The sequence below is a fragment of the Drosophila erecta genome, unplaced genomic scaffold (assembly GCF_003286155.1).
Source record: "Drosophila erecta strain 14021-0224.00,06,07 unplaced genomic scaffold, DereRS2 tig00000055-arrow-pilon, whole genome shotgun sequence".
NCBI lineage: Eukaryota > Metazoa > Arthropoda > Insecta > Diptera > Drosophilidae > Drosophila > Drosophila erecta.
Window position 1 is genome coordinate 11,656,958 of NW_020825200.1, and position 18,351 is coordinate 11,675,308.

Genomic DNA, 18,351 nt, shown 5'->3' on the forward strand with positions numbered 1-18,351 from the left:
TCTAACTATTTTGTAATACTTGTATCTGAAGTCAATTTTAACTCTTTTTAGACTCGTTCATAGGTTCTTGAGCATGTTCTTAAAGATTTTGAAAAAGGGCTAATTCAATTTGGGTTTGCCTATTAGGTGGCGCTGGTGTGCTGTTTTGAAAACTTTGCTTTGCTGCTCGTTTATCTCAATTGCACTAGTCTGAATAGAGCGTATCTTATAGTCGAGGCACTAGACGACAGCGTTTTCTATGAATATATAAGCTCAACAGGGAACAACCCAACTGTATTTAAAACTCAGATACCTTGACAACCGAAACTAAAAATAGTTATAACGTGCAAGAAACTCGTTGTCAAATATGTGTGCATTGTTCAAACTAACTCGTGGTTTAATTTATATATAGGTTTTGATCAGCTTTTGGTCTTTAAGGTTCATATAATATAGTGGGTTACAATTGTATTAATTGTTCTTCGCAAATTCGTTAAGGCTTTATAATCTAATTATATGCCCCTCTAGTTATGGTTAATTAGTTTTCGATCGCTATTTCTTTTTGGAAACATTTATCTTTGTTGCATCAGCACTTATATTCCTTTAAGACTTCAAAGCCAAATATTTATGTACAACATTTGACTTTGCTGCCAAAGTAAATATCTCAAGTAGTTAGCTGTGCTCCAAATTCGCTTGGGTTTTTAATTGTGTGTCAAAGTTTTAATATTATAAGATCATCGGATTTTATTCGGATTTTAAAATCATTTTAGAAATGCATGGATATATAAAATGAGTATGCAACTGCAACTTTATAGATATATATAAACGATAGGTATATGAAAGTATTACGGTATAAATGTTAAGTTAATGAATCAAAAGCATAAGTAGGAACAGCGATAACATGATTCAGGTTACATATACGAAAAGCTCTACCATCGACTACTATTGGTAAACAAAATGATCTTACCCAGCAGTGGCACCGCATCGGAAGTAGCCGGCATTGTCTCGGCAACCATATTGAGAAACACGGTCAGCGAGAGCAAGATGGTAACACCTAGATATCAGATGGAAAGTTCCGATTAAGTAAGGGCTTGTGAATGGAAAATCGAGGCGCTGGCGCCATACTTGACGTCATTAAGTGTGGCGTTACATTCTCAGAGTCCTGTGCTTTCAGTTTTAACAGTTTACATCTAGTTCAGTGTATCTAGCACAGCCATTTCTCAGCATTTCTCGAAACTCTCACAGCTCTTCTACTAATTGTTTTCCAAATCATTTGGAAGGACATAACCCATCATTAACACTTCCCGAGGCAGTGCAACCTCCCAAAGCTTTAAGTACCATGCACTTCCCAACTCGCCCTTGCCAGCCATTCAGTTTTGTGTACCCAAGGAGGGTAGCCAGCTCCTCGGCTAGCTCGAGTCCCAACTGATTTTCCGAGCCACTAATGACAGACAGCACACTCTAAGAAGCATTCCTCGACTCGCTGAGCGCTTTACACTGCTTTCAGCTCCGCTGGCAGCATTAAAAGTTCAATAGTTTGCTTAGCAGCGTCGAGACTGTGGCGTCATCAGCAGGCCCAAACTGGCGGAGTGGGTAACGATGGCCATAATGGATAATGTGCGATGTCAGTCGGTTAGTCAGTCAGTTGCAAAGTGAGGCAGCTGGCTGGGGAGCTGTAGCTCATGCTTATCGACACGATTATGAGGGGCTTCTAATTTGAAATTCGCTGCTCTCGCCGCCAACTAGGCTGTCATTATTTAAAAAGTACTTGGCAAATACTTTTCGAGCGGCTCTTAAGCTGTTTGCGTGTGTGTTGCTGCCCCCACAGCTTGTTTTTCCCCAGTATTTGCGTTGCGTAAGTGCTTTGAAATTAATGTGGCTTGCTTTCCCCCTCCAGTTGGGTGGTGTGCCTCTGGCCTTCCAGCCAAACTTACCCAGTGATAATTTTTCACCCGAATCCGGCGGCAGGGTGAATCCGAGCAGGGCCATGGAGGCAATCAGTACACAAGGTATGATCAGGTTGAAGAAATAGTACAGTGTTCGGCGGCGGATGATGATGGCGAAGGTGATGTCTATATAGGGTTCCGGGCAGCAGTTGTAATAGATCTCGTTACGTTTGCCGGGCACACCTGCGGTTGTTCAATTGTAGGGATGGTGTCATTATAATAAGTTCTCGGTGCGATTAGTCGGTATATATGTTCTGGTCAGATACGTGTATGTTGTATCTGTGGCAGTTTTTACTTGTCACTCGGGCTGAGCATCTTGTTCTGAGCATATTTCGAGATAGGAGTAAAGTAGGGAGTATGTGGTAGTTGAGCATGGTAGAAAGTTGGTAAAAGCGTGTTCGGAACAGAGCAGAGCAGAGCAGAGCAGATCAAAGACTAGAGTGGCTGGTTGAGTGTAATTGAAGCATTATTGCCATTCACAGTTCTTGAATGTTTTACAGATATGAGTGGCTGGGGGCTGGGAAACGAGTGCAGTGTGGGTGGGCATGCCGGGTTGATGTTTGGATCTTGGGTCTGGGTTCCAGGGCTTCAGGGCTTCAGGGTTTCAGGGATTGGTTGAGTGTCTAAGTTTAGTTTCGGAAAGAGTTTTATTTGTCTAGCCAACTAATTGTAAGTAAAGTTACGTAAGAGCAGAGCAGAGTGGAGTAAAGCCGAGCAATTTACTATGGGGTAAAAGTTGTTATGCACTTTGCTTTCCAAAATGTAAATACGTAGTAGAAAAGTATGTAGAGATTAGAAATCGTTTGTGGGTAGTTTAAGTATGCATATACATGTACAAAATCAAAGTTGAGAGTGAAGTTGTGTAAGCTGAGTTTATTGGCTGTAAATGGAAGGTCCACGATGTGTCTATAGGATTGTGCAATTTATACTTATTTTCTCTTTGGACACGAGCACAACCACATTTACTTGGCTAACTATTACCCTTTGTCACGGTACCGATCTCCTAAATTTATTGGCCAACTGTGGCTAAGGAAACTTAAGCCGCAGCCAAACTAAATAGTTGTCCTTGCTGATTGAAAGATTTCTCGAACTGCTGCTAATCTGCTTTCTGAAAGAAACTTCCTCCTAGAACTCTAAAGCACATCCATTCAAAAGCCATGGAGCCTTTTTCCATGACAACTCCGGTCTCTTCTTAATTGCTTTTCCCCCCGCCCATTTCGCGACATGCTCGCAAACATATTTGCAATAAAAACTTTTGGCATAAGCATTTGCCATATGCCCAAAAGCACTGCAGAAAGTACGGAAATAGCAAGTGGGAGTGGTAGACAACAAAACTTCAAGCAAAATTATCTGCTCAACTTACTCCAAGATTACCAAAGGGATTACCAGCGACAGAGACTGCGAACAAAATGCCTTGGCAGTGTATTTAAAAATGACCTAGCTACTATGGGGGTCCCACCCGCAGTTTCCAAACTCCTTCCCACAAACAGTTTACCTCTTATGTCTGGGAGCACTTGGCCAACTCAAAATAATTTGCATAAGCTGGTGGAGAAAAAACCCGCAAATGCGGATAGAAAATAGGGAATGGCCGAAGGGGGGAAGGAAAACAAAAACCCGGCGAAAAACTTTTGAAAACTCCCGAAAAATTACGCACAGAAAAATAAAGAACCAAACACAGGAAATAAAAGACAGCGGAGTTGGCAAATGAAACCCAAATTTGTTGCAAACATTTTTCTTTTGCACTTTTGTGGCCAGTGTTGAGTTGAAAACTTTCTGTGTCTGCAAAAGGCACTAATTCGCAGTGCATGTATGTGCGGGGATGCAGAAGTATTTGTCTTTTAATTTCTTAATTGGTTCTGCTGCACGGCTCCAACAGACAGCTAAAGAGCATGGCTCCATCCCTTTACTTATCTATTCAGCTGGCTCAAAGTTTTCCCGGACTGCGGAAAGCTTGAAAAATGAGGGTGTGGCTGGATTTTCAGCTCTCATGGTTTTCAATAGCATGCTGCCGTTTGGGCATTGACTGCAAATGTATTTTGACTTTCCTTCTCCGAAATCTTTTGGTTTTTGTGCTCTAATTCATTTAGTCCAGTTGGCTCCCTAGCTCAGTCCCTCTTCTAATAGAACCATCGAGTTCGTTTTGTTGTTTTTCAATTTCGGTTAAACCAAATCTACCTTCACTACTGAGCTGTGTTTTTAATACTTGTAGTTAGAAATCCCTTCCTAGAATGACTGACTAGAAATAAATAAAGCATAAATAAGAAAGTAATTGTTTTTTGTCTTCGTGTAAGTTTTCAACCGAAGTGAGTCCATCTTGCTTTAAATAATAAGAAACAGAATACAGAATTTACGATACATAATAGAGTGTGTATAGTTTTTGTATTAGCTTTCCTTTAGGATCACCTCATATATATGAATATCTATGTATAGTTGTTAGACAAAATGCAAAAAGTTTCCAGCAATCTTCATAGCTGTCTCCGTAGCAAACAGTTTGTACAAGGTATAAGTTAGCGATTCTATTCAGCATTCAGTTAGTTTCTTATCGTTACGCTATCCGCATGCCTTTATCAGCGATCAAGAAAAAGATGTAAATATTCCGGGAAAAATAATCTAAAGTAAATGCATACAGGACCGGGCCTTACCTCTTTATCAGGTTTATAACTTTTGCACTTGGTTTTATAACCTGCACTTGGAGTAGCATAGTTAGACTCCAATGAGCCCGCGTTATGCTCCTCCAAGCAGGCTTCTTACACTGAGAGTAAACGAAATGTTTACGCGGCTATTTCGGACTTAAAAGTTAAAGCGCCCAAAGAATTTTTGCGATAGTTTTGTTTGTTGGAGTTTTGTTTTGAAAGTAGAGTGAGTGGGAGAACACTGGATAAGCGTGTGATTTGGGTGGAGTACGAAAGTATTTGAGTACGAGTAATTGGGTGGGATAACAACAGGGTTCATCGAGTGCCTTACTTAATTCCGTATTCATTGACCTCGAAATTGAATGAATTAGCCATAGAAAAGTATCAAAAAAGCAGTGATGTAAACCTTCTCATCTCTAAATGATTGAAAGCTCCTTTCAATCACGTATTGATGAGCAACACAGTCGTAGTTTCGAACGGAACGAGTTCGGAACTTTAGTTCGCAGCTTGAACCCTGCTCAAGAGTGAAAGAGAGTAAGTAAGAGATAGATAGAGAGCGAGTACTGAAGTGTACTGGTGTGTGTGTATTGCTGTGTGTTTGGCACACGAAAGTATGCTATAAATCAGCCGCAAGGCCAAAACTCCGCGAGGGAGCAGCAGCAGCGAGTCCTTAGCACTTGGCCAATGTCCTTTCGCTGGCTGGGACTGTTAGCTTCCACCTCCACACACACTGGAATCGGGAGCATTGCGGAGTAACATTGTATCTCAATTTTTATGTGATTCTTTCTGCCTGAAGAACGGGGTAGAGACCGCCTGCTCAGAGTCTGAGTTTGGGTGTCGAAGTATGTAGAGAGAGGAAGGTAGTCGCTCCAGGACGACGTTGGCTTACTCACCCAGTAGTTCCCACTCGCCGTTGAGCACGTAACTGCTGATATCACCGCCAGTTTCATCTTGTAATTGTAAATCCAGCTTTTTATACGATATTCGGGGAGAGGGTAGAATAATGTAAATATCTCACTCGCATTATCAGATCAATGCAGAAAAACGAACCAAGGAGAAATCATAAGGCATAAATACACTCGATTCGAATTGGTCAAGCATAACAACTACGAGTTCTTTTCAGTAAGTTAAGTACTTCCTGGTTGCCGTGCTTGCATGGGAGACTGAACCAAACCTGGAATCCGTCGTAGGTCCAACTGCCGAACTTCATCTCGCACCGCTGGTCGTCGAAGGGAAACCACGTGATGTCGATCTTGCACGTCGACTTGAAGATCCCCGGCGGCACGTACAGGCAGGAGCCGTTGTTCCGCACCACCACGTTCGTCTGGTAGGTGCCGTCGAATCCCTCATCCGCACTGTTGTACATCAGCACGTCCGGCTTCCAGATGCGGTGCGGCGGGATTCGCAGATCCTTGACTCCGCCGTAGTCGGATGTGTTCCAGCGGAGATTCATGTCGTTCCACTCCAGTTTCAACCACACATTAGTGACTAGCAATTGATTTTTCTCGTCCTGCCGGGAGGAAAAAAGAGAACGGAATGCCCAACAGGAAGTTAATTACACACGTCGCACGGAATCATGTTTTATTAATTAACGCGTAAAAATCGCGGCTACGTATGATATATTCATAGAGCACCATGTTTGACTGAGAATTCGCACTGGCTGTTTTTTATAAAGTATTTCCTGCCGCAACGGATGCCAGCTGCGGTGGGATTTGGTCGGCAGCTCACTCACGTGCGGCAAAAATGGCAATTGGAAAAGCGGATACATCCGCAGCGAGATGCTTGCACAGCCAGCTGCGAGCTGTATTCCTTTCATTTCACTTAAGAGATTAAAGCATTAATCCATGCTTGGTTAAATGTTGATTTAATTCCGCCTTTTCCTTAATTAAATCATCGGACCCTATACCGTTTCTTACAAATTCCGTGATGGCTGTTATAAATAATAGCTCAGTTTTACACAAATATTATAAATTAGCGAATGTTTCGCATCATCAGATTTTCAGGTTACCCGTGGTAGGGAAAGCTAATAGTTTTGCTTATAAATAATTAATCACAAAAATGAGCGAAATTTGAATCTAAACTTTAAGCATGCTTTAAACAAGACAGTGGCTTTTTTCCATGCAGTAGCCCACTTTCCCAAGGGATGTGGCCCAATAACCGAATCCGCGCGTTACACAGAAACCAGGCACCGAATTCGCCGCAGCGGCAGCTGCTCCTAAAAAATGCAACTGCTGCGCACAGGGCGTATGTGTAATTTACAATTAAATGCCTGAAATATTCATGGTTCACTCGCTGGGCGCTGTTGCTCACAGGAAACGACAATAAGGGAAGAAAACAACTGGCGAGGCCTAACTAACAGAGCGAGGGCCAAGGACCACAGGGACAAAGGATTCGGGATGAGCATGGACTCCGCGTTGCTCGAATGTTTTGTCCGAGCAATTTCCCTTAGTCAGTGTGCAAGTGCAATCACAAAATGGGCTCAAATATGCGACAGGAATGCGGTGCAGATGAAATGGAGCCGCCAGCCCCAGCGGAGATCCAAATACCCAACCCGCAAGCGGTTTCCAACCAGCATGCTGCCAATATGTTTTCCGACCAAATCGGATCGGATGACGGGGAGGGTGGAGAGCGGGGCAGAGCGGGGGAGAGCGGGGGCGTGGTGGGATGAAAGCCAACGGACCAACAAAATCGAAGCTTTCGGCAAATATAACGTTGTAAAGGAGCGACGTGGCAGGACTTGGTAATATTGCGGGCATAACGCAGTCCAAAAGCAAACATGCAACGTGTCTCTGTGTGCTTCTGTGTGTGTGTGTGAGCCTGGCTAAATATAGCCATTACATTATTGCACTTGACTGCAGCAGAGTCCATTTCGGCCAGCCACCTATCCCCCCATTCACATGGGCAAACAACCTCCCTTCCATACTTATATTTTGCAGTGTACTTTGGCACTGCGACCGCAGCAGACAAACAAATTCCTGACGCTAAAAAGTATGCCACAGTTTTTGCGAGGACGAAAGTGGAAAGGGCTCGACTGCGACCTAATAAAATTCCGTTTTCCAAATTGAGTTTCTGATGACGCTTCATAATTTTCACGGCTTACACGTTGAGTGCGATTTTGGTTTGACGCCACTAGGATAATTCATTTGGCCACGGAAACTTAATGGAATATCCATAGGTCCTCCTTTTTCCAGGATTTCGTCCTCATTTAAACACATTCATTTATTTAATATAAGGAGTAACTGCCTGCTTTTGACAGAATATACATTTCAACTGCAGTTGTCGGAGCAACTCCTTTTTTCAACCCATCCAATTTAAATTTTGAATGCGCATGTTCATTGGGAGTTAAAGCGGTGCACACAATTATAAAACTAACCACCGCAAAACGTGAGAGCGCGAAAAATATAATTAAAAATGCAAACAAAACGGGAGCTAAAATGAGGAAACTGAAAACATAAATTCTTAAATGGAGTTTTGCTAGCCGAAACCGTGCAACAGACTAAAATAACTTTCGACTTAAAGCATTAAAGCTAGAGACAATTTAAAAAGAAATCAAATTTCTTGAACATATCTCATTAACAAAGTAAGTTTAATCATGAATTATAATGCACTGTGTATCTTTGGCTGGTGCTCTCAATTGCTTTTGATGCATCCGTAAGGGAAAAGGACAAGTTTTTGAAGCCTGTGTGCATTTTTTGTGTGGTTCTTAGTGCAGCAGCCTCAGAAGAAAACCCATGTATAAATGAAGCTTATTCGCATTCAAATAGTGTGCGTATATATGAATGTGCATGGGCTTTTGCATGTCTACCAAAGGAGGCGAGGAAAAATATATAAATAAATGGCGGCTACGGGCGGCAGTTGTTGAATTTTAAATGAGCAAAAAAGCAAACGGCAAAATTATTACAGCCCAGAGTTTTTATTTCCCCCACTCGCTTTTTGCGCAGCCTTCGGCTGGGCCAAAGACAAGTTTTGGTATGCGGAAATTTGCATATGTGCGCCGCAAATACATATTCTCGCACAGCACACATACACACGCAGGGGCGGTTCATTGACATGGCAGGCCAACAACGTTCGGGGATTTAAAAAAACAGAAAGCCAACTCGAAGCCGACTGAAACTGTAGCATAAAACGCGGGGCTCGTTCTCCACGCACACCACCGTGCATGTGCACACACATACACGTACAGGCGGAGGCCTAGTTTCTCATTGTCCTGTATGCATAAAAAATGGCTGGCCCATCTCGACTTCATTACTCATTTTCCGCTGATATCCGTTGATATGCACCCCACTCCTTCCGTCGTCCTGCGTCTACTTAATCACTTCCTCGGCACCGCCCCGCACCGCCCCGCACCGCCCCCTGCCGCTCCCCAGCACGCCGGCAGATCCTTGGCCTGCGTCTTGGCCCTTATCTAGGCCCTCTTTACCGCGACTGTCTTTCTCCCACTGATGCCAATTAATCTGCGCCTCGCTTTGTCTGCTCCTTTTTAATTAATGCGCCTGGGAGTTGTTTTATTTGTACTTTCACCGCCTTTCACCAGCCCTTAATTTCTCCTCCTTGCTCTGCTTGCCTTGCCCTGAAAGTCAACTTCTTTTTGTATCCTGTTTTGCCCTGGCCTGTTTTTACTTTCTTTTTTCATTTGTCTTTTTCCCAGCATAGTGCTCAATAATCCCCTTTCCATTTGTCATTCTGCCTGATTGTGCTGAACGGCGAAAGCATGCTTATTGGCTTACTCGCAGCCTTGTTTCCAATTTGACTTACTTTAGAACGGATTAGATTATTTGGCATCAGCATTCAAGACATTCCACTCCTCAGAAACTATTTGTTACTCTATAGTAATCGGCTCTCTATGAATATCGAGTTCCTTAAGTTCGAGAAATTGTTACTCCCTTAGTTTAATTTCGCTTCTTACGCTCCTTTACCGCTGAAAGTTCCATTTCTTCCACCGACTGCTCCATTTTTAAATCGTTAAGTGGTCTCGTGGTTTATGGTTCTCAATATTTACTTTAATACCCACCCACCATTCAATACCCACCATTCGACATGGAGATTCCTTTCACTCGGCGCATTTAATTAAAAAACACTTCAATATTCATTTCCTCCGTAGGGAAAATAATTGGAACTGATTTTAACAGCGCTCTTTTATTTTATTTGGGGTAACAAGAGCGATCCTTGGGCCTTCCAAAATGCAATTAAATTGCAATGTTTGCATAATTCCGCGGAGTTGACTGTTCTCCCTCGAGCAAACACACTCGAATGTTCATAGTTAAATGTATTTAAAGACTTCTTATTAAACGTGACGTTCAGACACATGTGTGGGTCGCTTAAAAGTGTCTTTTCATCAGAATATAATATTTCTACAGCTTTTTTTCGCCGTGCTCCTCTAAATTGAAAGCCTGCAACTCAAGCTACTAGGCCCACAAGCCCTTAATTTATAACAATTAAATTGAAAAGCACAGCTCAAGTACAGTTGCGTTAGCAGGGGGTCAAAGAGCTGTCCCAATTCCTGCTAAACACCTCCCCAGCCACAAGCCATTGAGCAATCCTGTGGACGGACAGACATCCTGCCATCCTTTACATCTATTTATGTGTGCCTGTGACGTTGTGCTCATTTGACAAAATCGTATCTGCACAGAGGAGCGGGAGCGGGAATGGCTTGGAGCAGGACTCACAGGACTCGCAGGACACACAGGCACATGGATCTTCGTCTCAGTCATTTGCACAGGGAACAACATCAATCAAAGTGAAAGTGAGTGCACTCGCCCATCCTCAGCCCCCAAAAATCCACATCCCTGCATTGAAAGCATTTGCGAAAGTATGCCAAGCATGTCCATAACCATCTATGCACATGGGAAAAGTGTTTATGCTGTTTCTGCTGTTTATGCCGATGTAAAGCTCGCAGACCCAACCAGCGAGCATTGATGGCCAGCGTGTGCCGTGCTGGGCCAGGAATAGAAAACCGGTGGCAAGTGTTGCACGAAGCTATTCTAATTTCGTTGCCACAGCGCAGCGCATAACAAAGGCAAAGCTCTTCCGCACACTTGTAGAAACTCCTGACTGAGGGAAATGCAATTTCCAGCGTCAGAATTGCCAACAGGAAGTGAGAAGGTAAGACGGTGAGGTAAATGGCATTGTCCTTTTCCCCGAGGACAGGTGACCTCCGGGAAAAGCAATTATGACCCGAGCTTTACATAAATCAAACGGGCATAAGAACCATATTACACAGAAGGACTGCCATTGCTTGCACGGCAGCCAGCTGACAAGGAACTGTTGACATTGCCTGATAAGTGAAATTGATGAAAGTTGAAGCGCCCTCAGTGTATCCATTCTGCCTTTGTCCCTTGCCACACCGAGTGCAGCACTTTCAATTGCAATCTGGCGTCGGCGTGGTTGCTGCCAAATCCCTACCAGGTGCTTAATCTTTAAATTCCTCGGTTGCCCAGTGGGAGTGGGCAAAAAATATGCAAATGCCAGTGCAGCCACTGCATTTAACAGTTAAAATATTGCCACCGACCAACGTTGGCGAATCCTCGGCGGACAACTAATGGCCCTGCCGATCTGCAACTGGCGGAAAAATCGTTTACTTGACACAAAAACTGCCCTACTTATGGCGAAATTTATTTTGACAATTCAACGCAATTCATTTCGGTGCGATTGATTGAACAGCTGGCACTGTGCAATTTAATGTTACTCTATGCGATGGAAGAAGCTGTTTAAGATGATCTTTTAACGGCGGCATAAACTGTTTTCTTCGCATACTCGTATTTCAATAAAGAATTGGAGTCAGAGTCAGAGTCAGTTGAGGATACGAACTTTCCATGCTGGTGGCATAACGAGCATGCCAATTGAAATGGCGAGTGGCAAGAGAGTAATATCCTTTATTATCGCAGCATATGCAACTAATTTCCTTACGATTACGATTCCCCGTGAAGCATTAACAACTTTTGATTGCCGTGACATCTAAGCGGGGCACTAACAGTGCGCAATAAAAGTTTGAGTACACCACTGGGCTCATAAACCCTAGTTTGGCATCCAAAGGTGGTAACGGCCGTCATTCCCTCTCATTTTACCCGAATGACCCGATTTTGGTTTTTATGCCCGCAGCGCCGCGTTGGGCTCCCAGTTCCCAGTAATTGCCGCTTTTCTGCTGCCTTCCCTGGATTTCTGCTGCGTTTCGAGTGTGCGTGCTGCAGTTTTTACTGCCGCCCAGGAACGGCTACAAGCAACGACCGCCAGCGCATTGTGCCCATTCGTTCTGTTCTTTCAACTTCATTTTGCACCGGCAGCAACTCGCAATTCATTGCTTTGCCCACGCCACTGCCCCCTCCATTCGCCGGGAACTTCAGGAACACCCCTCGCCTGCCCGCGGGCTTATATGTTTTGGCACAAGGTGTGAAAAGCACATGTGCAAATTTTATTTATTCATTTTATTTGCATGCCGAGTGTGTAAGGGTGTATTTTATTGTAAATACACGGCGCAAAACTGAGGTAAACTATTGAAAACGTTGTTACTCTGCCAGATGAGTCATCAAAAATTAAATACAATTGTTCGTATGATAGGCTGCCCACGAATAAGATATAAATTTGAATAGCTCTTTATTATAGTGATTTCCACACATATTATTTGGTGGCCCACTCCTGCTTTCTTTCGGTGTACTCTGCTCGCCTTTCACTGTTTGCCTTTGTGTGAGTGTATTTGTTTGTATGTGCGACTTTTAGCGCGTCACTGAATGCGCAGTTTTCTAGCGTCTGGAATCGTTTTCGTTTTCGCTTTTACTTTTCCATTTTTTCTGCCCCAGCCATATATGCCAGCAGCAACTTTTCTGCGTTGCTGTTTTTGCTTCTCATGCCTCATGTGTGAGTGCCTTTTGTTTGTGCGCTCCATTTTGCTGAATCCCAACTTTATGCGGGACACGGGGCTCTCTGCCCGGCCCAGGATCTGGTCCTGGCTGCGTCCTGGCTGGGTCCTGGCTCCGTGGTAGTGGCTCCTGGCACCGTGGGGATGGCCAAACAAACAAGCCGCACATACGGACAAATGCAATGCAAATCTAATATGAATTGAGGTTGTCTCACTAACAAAGGCAAACGCCTCGCGTCGCCTTTTCCGACAGTTTGCACCTTATTCGCTCAGCAGTTCTTTCTCTAGATTCCAGCCTGACTTTTCACCCCCATACGCAATTGTAAGTTGGGGCAAAGTTTTCGCAACTGATGAATGCAGAACGAGCAAGCGACCGACCGCCCGTCCTTTCGAAAGGTGAAAATGAGTCAAACGGAGCACATGCCACATGACGTTGCATGTAATTTGCTCGACACTGCCAGTCAGCCAGGATATGTGTGTGTCCTGTCTGCAAATAGGCCAGCGGAGCGTGGGAAAGAGTTGCGGGGGCAGCTGCCATTCAAGGAACAGCCAACAGGCAGCAGGACACACACACACTCACACCAAAACATGTGTGTGCCCTGCTCTCTGGCAAATAATTAAAATTTCACTTTCTTGGCAATTCACTTTTTACCCAAGCACCAAATTGTATCATCAGGGATTCTTTTTTCACCTGCCTACTTTAAGGCGCCTGTTCAAAAGGATGAGCTGAAAAAACTGGCGAAACCGAAAGTTCCTTGCTGACACAAGGCTGGCGGTAATTAAAACAGGAAATTAAAGGAGTGCTTTTAATTTCGTGTTCTTAGTCACAGCGAGTGCTTCAGGCAAACGAAATGCAGTGTGGTTCTTGAACTTTCAGTTTGCGGTATTTCAGCCCTTTTTATATAGTCAATGGCGAATAAATATCCTTGTCGCTTAATCATCTGAATAGGCTTAGGAATATATGTATAAGGTTTTAAGTTTGCTCATAATCTTAACAATATGATGAATGAAATGTATCTACTTACCACATCGATAATTTGCATTAAAGTTAAACCAAAGCTTAATTGTAACGGGTCCGATTCATTGAGAACGGGACGTTCTAGTGTATTATAAGGATCCAAAAGATCGTGTAACAGTCTCTTTTCATGATATCCTGCTAGGCAAACTGCAAGTATATAAAGTTCGAATTAGTGCATACAAGTCGCTCGAGAAAGTTGGCCAAAAGTAAGGGCTGCTGCAAGTGCTTGCTCTTTCGCAGGAGCACCGCAAATCAACATCAATAATTCGGCAAATGGGTTTGCTGTGGGGCTCGAGTGAGACAACAACCAAAATTTATTGATATGCAAAAGTTTACGAGTTTCTGGCTTCTGCAAGTTGGTACCGCCTGCTCCTTGGACTTGGACTGCCGCCTGTCGAGGGGGCGCTGTGCAGGACCTGCTTGGGATGCGGGTCCTGCAGTCGGCGTCGGATTGGAAAGGCAACAGAGAAAGGAGTTCGAAAGGATGGCAGAAGAAAAGTTTTTGTGCTCCGCTCTGCCAACACACATATGTCTTTCGCAGTCGCAAACAGTGTGTTTGTGTGTAGGGACGAGACCATTGTTCTCTGGCAGGCGAATAACAAAAGGAAACTTTTATTGAGCAAAAGTTTTTCACATACAAATTTTCTTGTTACGTTTTTTCCCCAGCGATAATAGATTGCCTCATCTACACACACGCACACACATACAGTCGAACAAATGCAGGGACGAACATATTCGCATCGTTATCGTGGAATTATTTATGCATGAATGTGGGCAGCAGAAGAAACTACAAAAGAAACTAGATGATGTGGAAGCAGGGATCCTGGCTGCCCGCCTGCTCTTTGCCTCTCAATTTGATAATTTCTTAAGAGTTTTCCTCCAGTTTTTCCCACCACACCGCTTTTTCCCCTGCAGAATCTCTATAAGCAGACAGTAAGTAGCGATAAGTTGCGGATTTATTGAGTTGATTGAGAATGCAGTTCGTGTGGCAATGGCGAAAATAATCTGGGAAAATTGCCATTGATTAGGTTCTTGAAAAGTGCATTAATCCCAGATTGATGAGCATTGCAGCGTTTGCCCTGAATGTGAAGTGTTCGGTAATTAAATTCTCGAATTATTCAATCTGGTGCTTTGTGTGCAAACCTTTTTTTTTATTTTTCAGCAACTATAGTTGAGATTCGTTTGTACGCAAAAAACTTTTCATTTTGCACCAAGCTTAGTGCGCTTAACCCAAAAGATTTGCATACAAAATGAACAACGTTTAGAAATTATGCACGTGAATTTTTTAGTTTTAATTTGTCCTTAGTCCGGTTCCAGTGTTTCAGCTGGCTTTCTTCTGGCCCTGCCACTTTCTCGGCCGTTTTTGCATATTTCATTCGCTTTTCACGCGCTCTCTCTTCCTTGTTCATTTAATATTAAAACAAAATGACGAGCCTGCAGGGCAAGAAAAAGCCGAGAGCAACCAAATGAAGGAAGAACTGCAGCTAACGAGCACAGTGCGGGCCAGGCCAACAATGAGTGGGTTGGTAGGTTGGCAGGTTGGTAGGTTGGTGGGTTGGAAAGTTGGATAGGGCAGCAGTTAGGCCTTTAAGGCAAAGCATTGACACCAGCCGAGTGGGGGAGTGGGCCTAGAACAAAGCAACAGAGGCTCAGAAGGCACAAAAACAGCAGGACAACAACGAAAAAAGAGGCCAACGTCTGATGAAGTGTCAAAATGAATGCGATAATAAAGCAAATATGAGGGCCTGCCAGCGATCCTGAGTATCGGCCAGCCATTGTGGACGGGCACAAAGGCGACTTTGCCGACTTTGCCGACTTTTTGCGACTTTTGACTGCGACATCACGAGCCGAGACTTTTGTTTCTATTTGCTTTTGTTGCCAAGCCGTCAAAAACATAGAGACAACGAGCAGATTGTTAGATATGTGCCTAAAATGTTATCTGGAAATAAGTTGGGAACCTAATTAAAGATTACAGAACCAAAAAAAACATTACTTTCAAATAGCAAACCAAGTTACATTTTAAGCAACATTTTTTCAATTAGAAATAACAAATTGGAAATTACTTTGTTAAATTGGAAGCTTTAGAGCTCGGGAATTAAGAACTCTGAGAGGAATGTATAGTCATTAACTATCCATTTTTAAGTCGTTAACTTTTCGCAAAGTCATCTTTAAATTTGGCTTTCCTCGCCCCCCCTCTATTTTCCCAACAGTCTGCGGCCATTTCGAAATGCCTTTTCAATGGCTGCACTTCCGTTTCGCTATTTTCCCTATTTTTGGTTGATGCCACCGCTGTTGTTGTTATTGTCCGTTGGCAGGCCGCATAAAATTGCAATTTTATTGCAGTGGAGCATGAAAAAGTAATTGCTATTTCACAAAGCCAAACCAAGTCGTTGGCCACACAGGGGGAGATGAAGTGCGCGGGGGGGACGGCGCGAGGAAGTGCGGCAACAGCTGCAAGAATTGCGGGCTGCAGGACCTCCAGAATGGGGCATACTCGAGCGGGCCAATTTAATGTGCCAAATAAAAAGCAACCAAAATTGGTTAGAAAATGCAGCTGCCTACGGAACACACGCCGCAACAACAGCCACAATAACGACAGCGAATTGGCCGATGCTCCTTAGAAACGAAAATAGCATCGAAAAATAAGAAGTTCGTGTGTTGCTTTCCAAAAACAACCTATTTATACCCTGGTATGATGTTTAAAACTATGAGAACTAAGAACTATACTAATTTATCAATTTTATTTAAAAACATGATAGAATGCTATAGTCGAGTTCCCCGGCAACGAGAAATTTCAACATTTTCTGGAATATCGCTAGAAATTAGGAAAAAAAATGATAAAATTAAAAAAAAACTTAAACATTTTTAAAAGTGTGGGCAGATTTTTAGAGAATTGCGCCAGAAACATTTAGAGGTATGCCACTTCAAAATCCGATTAAGATAAGTTGAGTTATGGAGTTTAGAACTTCAGCCTTAGGACATTTTTTAATTTCTTTGATTTTCTACAACATCATGACATCAAAAAAATGACAAAATAAATTTAAAAAAATAAATTTTTAAATTTGAATGCAGATTTTTAGAGAATTGCGCCAGAAACATTTAGAGGTATGCCACTTCAAAATCCGATTAAGATAAGTTGAGTTATGGAGTTTAGAACTTCAGCCTTAGGACATTTTTTAATTTCTTTGATTTTCTACATCATGACATCAAAAAAATGACAAAAAATATTAAAAAAAATAAATTTTTAAATTTGAATGCAGATTTTTAGAGAATTGCGCCAGAAACATTTAGAGGTATGCCACTTCAAAATCCGATTAAGATAAGTTGAGTTATGGAGTTTAGAACTTCAGCCTTAGGACATTTTTTAATTTCTTTGATTTTCTACATCATGACATCAAAAAATGACAAAAAATATTAAAAAAATAAATTTTTAAAATTGAATGCAGATTTTTAGAGAATTGCGCCAGAAACATTTAGAGGTATGCCACTTCAAAATCCGATTAAGATAAGTTGAGTTATGGAGTTTAGAACTTCAGCCTTAGGACATTTTTTAATTTCTTTGATTTTCTACATCATGACATCAAAACAATGACAAAAAATATTAAAAAAAATAAATTTTTAAATTTGAATGCAGATTTTTAGAAAATTGCGCCAGAAACATTTAGAGGTATGCCACTTCAAAATCCGATTAAGATAAGTTGCGTTATGGAGTTTAGAACTTCAGCCTTAGGACATTTTTTAATTTCTTTGATTTTTGATACATAATGACATCAAAAAAATGACAAAAAATATTAAAAAAAATAAATTTTTAAATTTGAATGCAGATTTTTAGAGAATTGCGCCAGAAACATTTAGAGGTATGTCACTTCAAAATCCGATTAAGATAAGTTGCGTTATGGAGTTTAGAACTTCAGCCTTAGGACATTTTTTAATTTCTTTGATTTTCTACTCATGACATCAAAAAAATGACAAAAAATATTAAAAAAAATAAATTTTTAAATTTGAATGCAGATTTTTAGAGAATTGCGCCAGAAACATTTAGGGGTATGCCACTTCAAAATCCGATTAAGATAAGTTGAGTTATGGAGTTTAGAACTTCAGCCTTAGGACATTATTTAATTTCTTTGATTTTCTACATCATGACATCAAAAACTCACAAAAAATATTAAAAAAAACAAATTTTTAAATTTGAATGCAGATTTTTAGAGAATTGCGCCAGAAACATTTAGAGGTATGTCACTTCAAAATCCGATTAAGATAAGTTGTTATGGAGTTTAGAACTTCAGCCTTAGGACATTTTTTAATTTCTTTGATTTTCTACATCATGACATCAAAAAAATGACAAAAAAAATTAAAAAAATAAATTTTTAAATTTGAATGCAGATTTTTAGAGAGTTGCGCCAGAAACATTTAGAGGTATGCCACTTCAAAATCGAATTAAGATAAGTTGAGTTATGGAGTTTAGAACTTCAGCCTTAGGACATTTTTTAATTTCTTTGATTTTCTACATCATGACATCAAAAAAATGACAAAAAATATTAAAAAAAATAAATTTTTAAATTTGAATGCAGATTTTTAGAGAATTGCGCCAGAAACATTTAGAGGTATGCCACTTCAAAATCCGATTAAGATAAGTTGAGTTATGGAGTTTAGAACTTCAGCCTTAGGACATTTTTTAATTTCTTTGATTTTCTACATCATGACATCAAAAAAATGACAAAAAATATTAAAAAAAATAAATTTTTAAATTTGAATGCAGATTTTTAGAGAATTGCGCCAGAAACATTTAGAGGTATGCCACTTCAAAATCCGATTAAGATAAGTTGAGTTATGGAGTTTAGAACTTCAGCCTTAGGACATTTTTTAATTTCTTTGATTTTCTACATCATGACATCAAAAAATGACAAAAAATATTAAAAAAAACAA

At 41.6% G+C, this 18,351-nt stretch overlaps 1 protein-coding gene across 1 annotated transcript in view; it reads right to left on the minus strand.

The window, feature by feature from the left end:
• LOC6543431 (neuronal acetylcholine receptor subunit alpha-7) overlaps positions 1 to 18,351 on the minus strand; it is a 49,981-nt gene that overhangs the window by 6,688 nt on the left and 24,942 nt on the right. Inside the window, exons 4-8 of the mRNA XM_026978532.1 lie at positions 13,433 to 13,572; positions 5,730 to 6,065; positions 5,449 to 5,524; positions 1,911 to 2,105; positions 944 to 1,030 (exon numbers count right to left, since the gene is read on the minus strand). Of these exons, the coding sequence (XP_026834333.1) occupies positions 944 to 1,030; positions 1,911 to 2,105; positions 5,449 to 5,524; positions 5,730 to 6,065; positions 13,433 to 13,572 (834 nt within the window). The remainder of the gene's footprint in view (positions 1 to 943; positions 1,031 to 1,910; positions 2,106 to 5,448; positions 5,525 to 5,729; positions 6,066 to 13,432; positions 13,573 to 18,351) is intronic.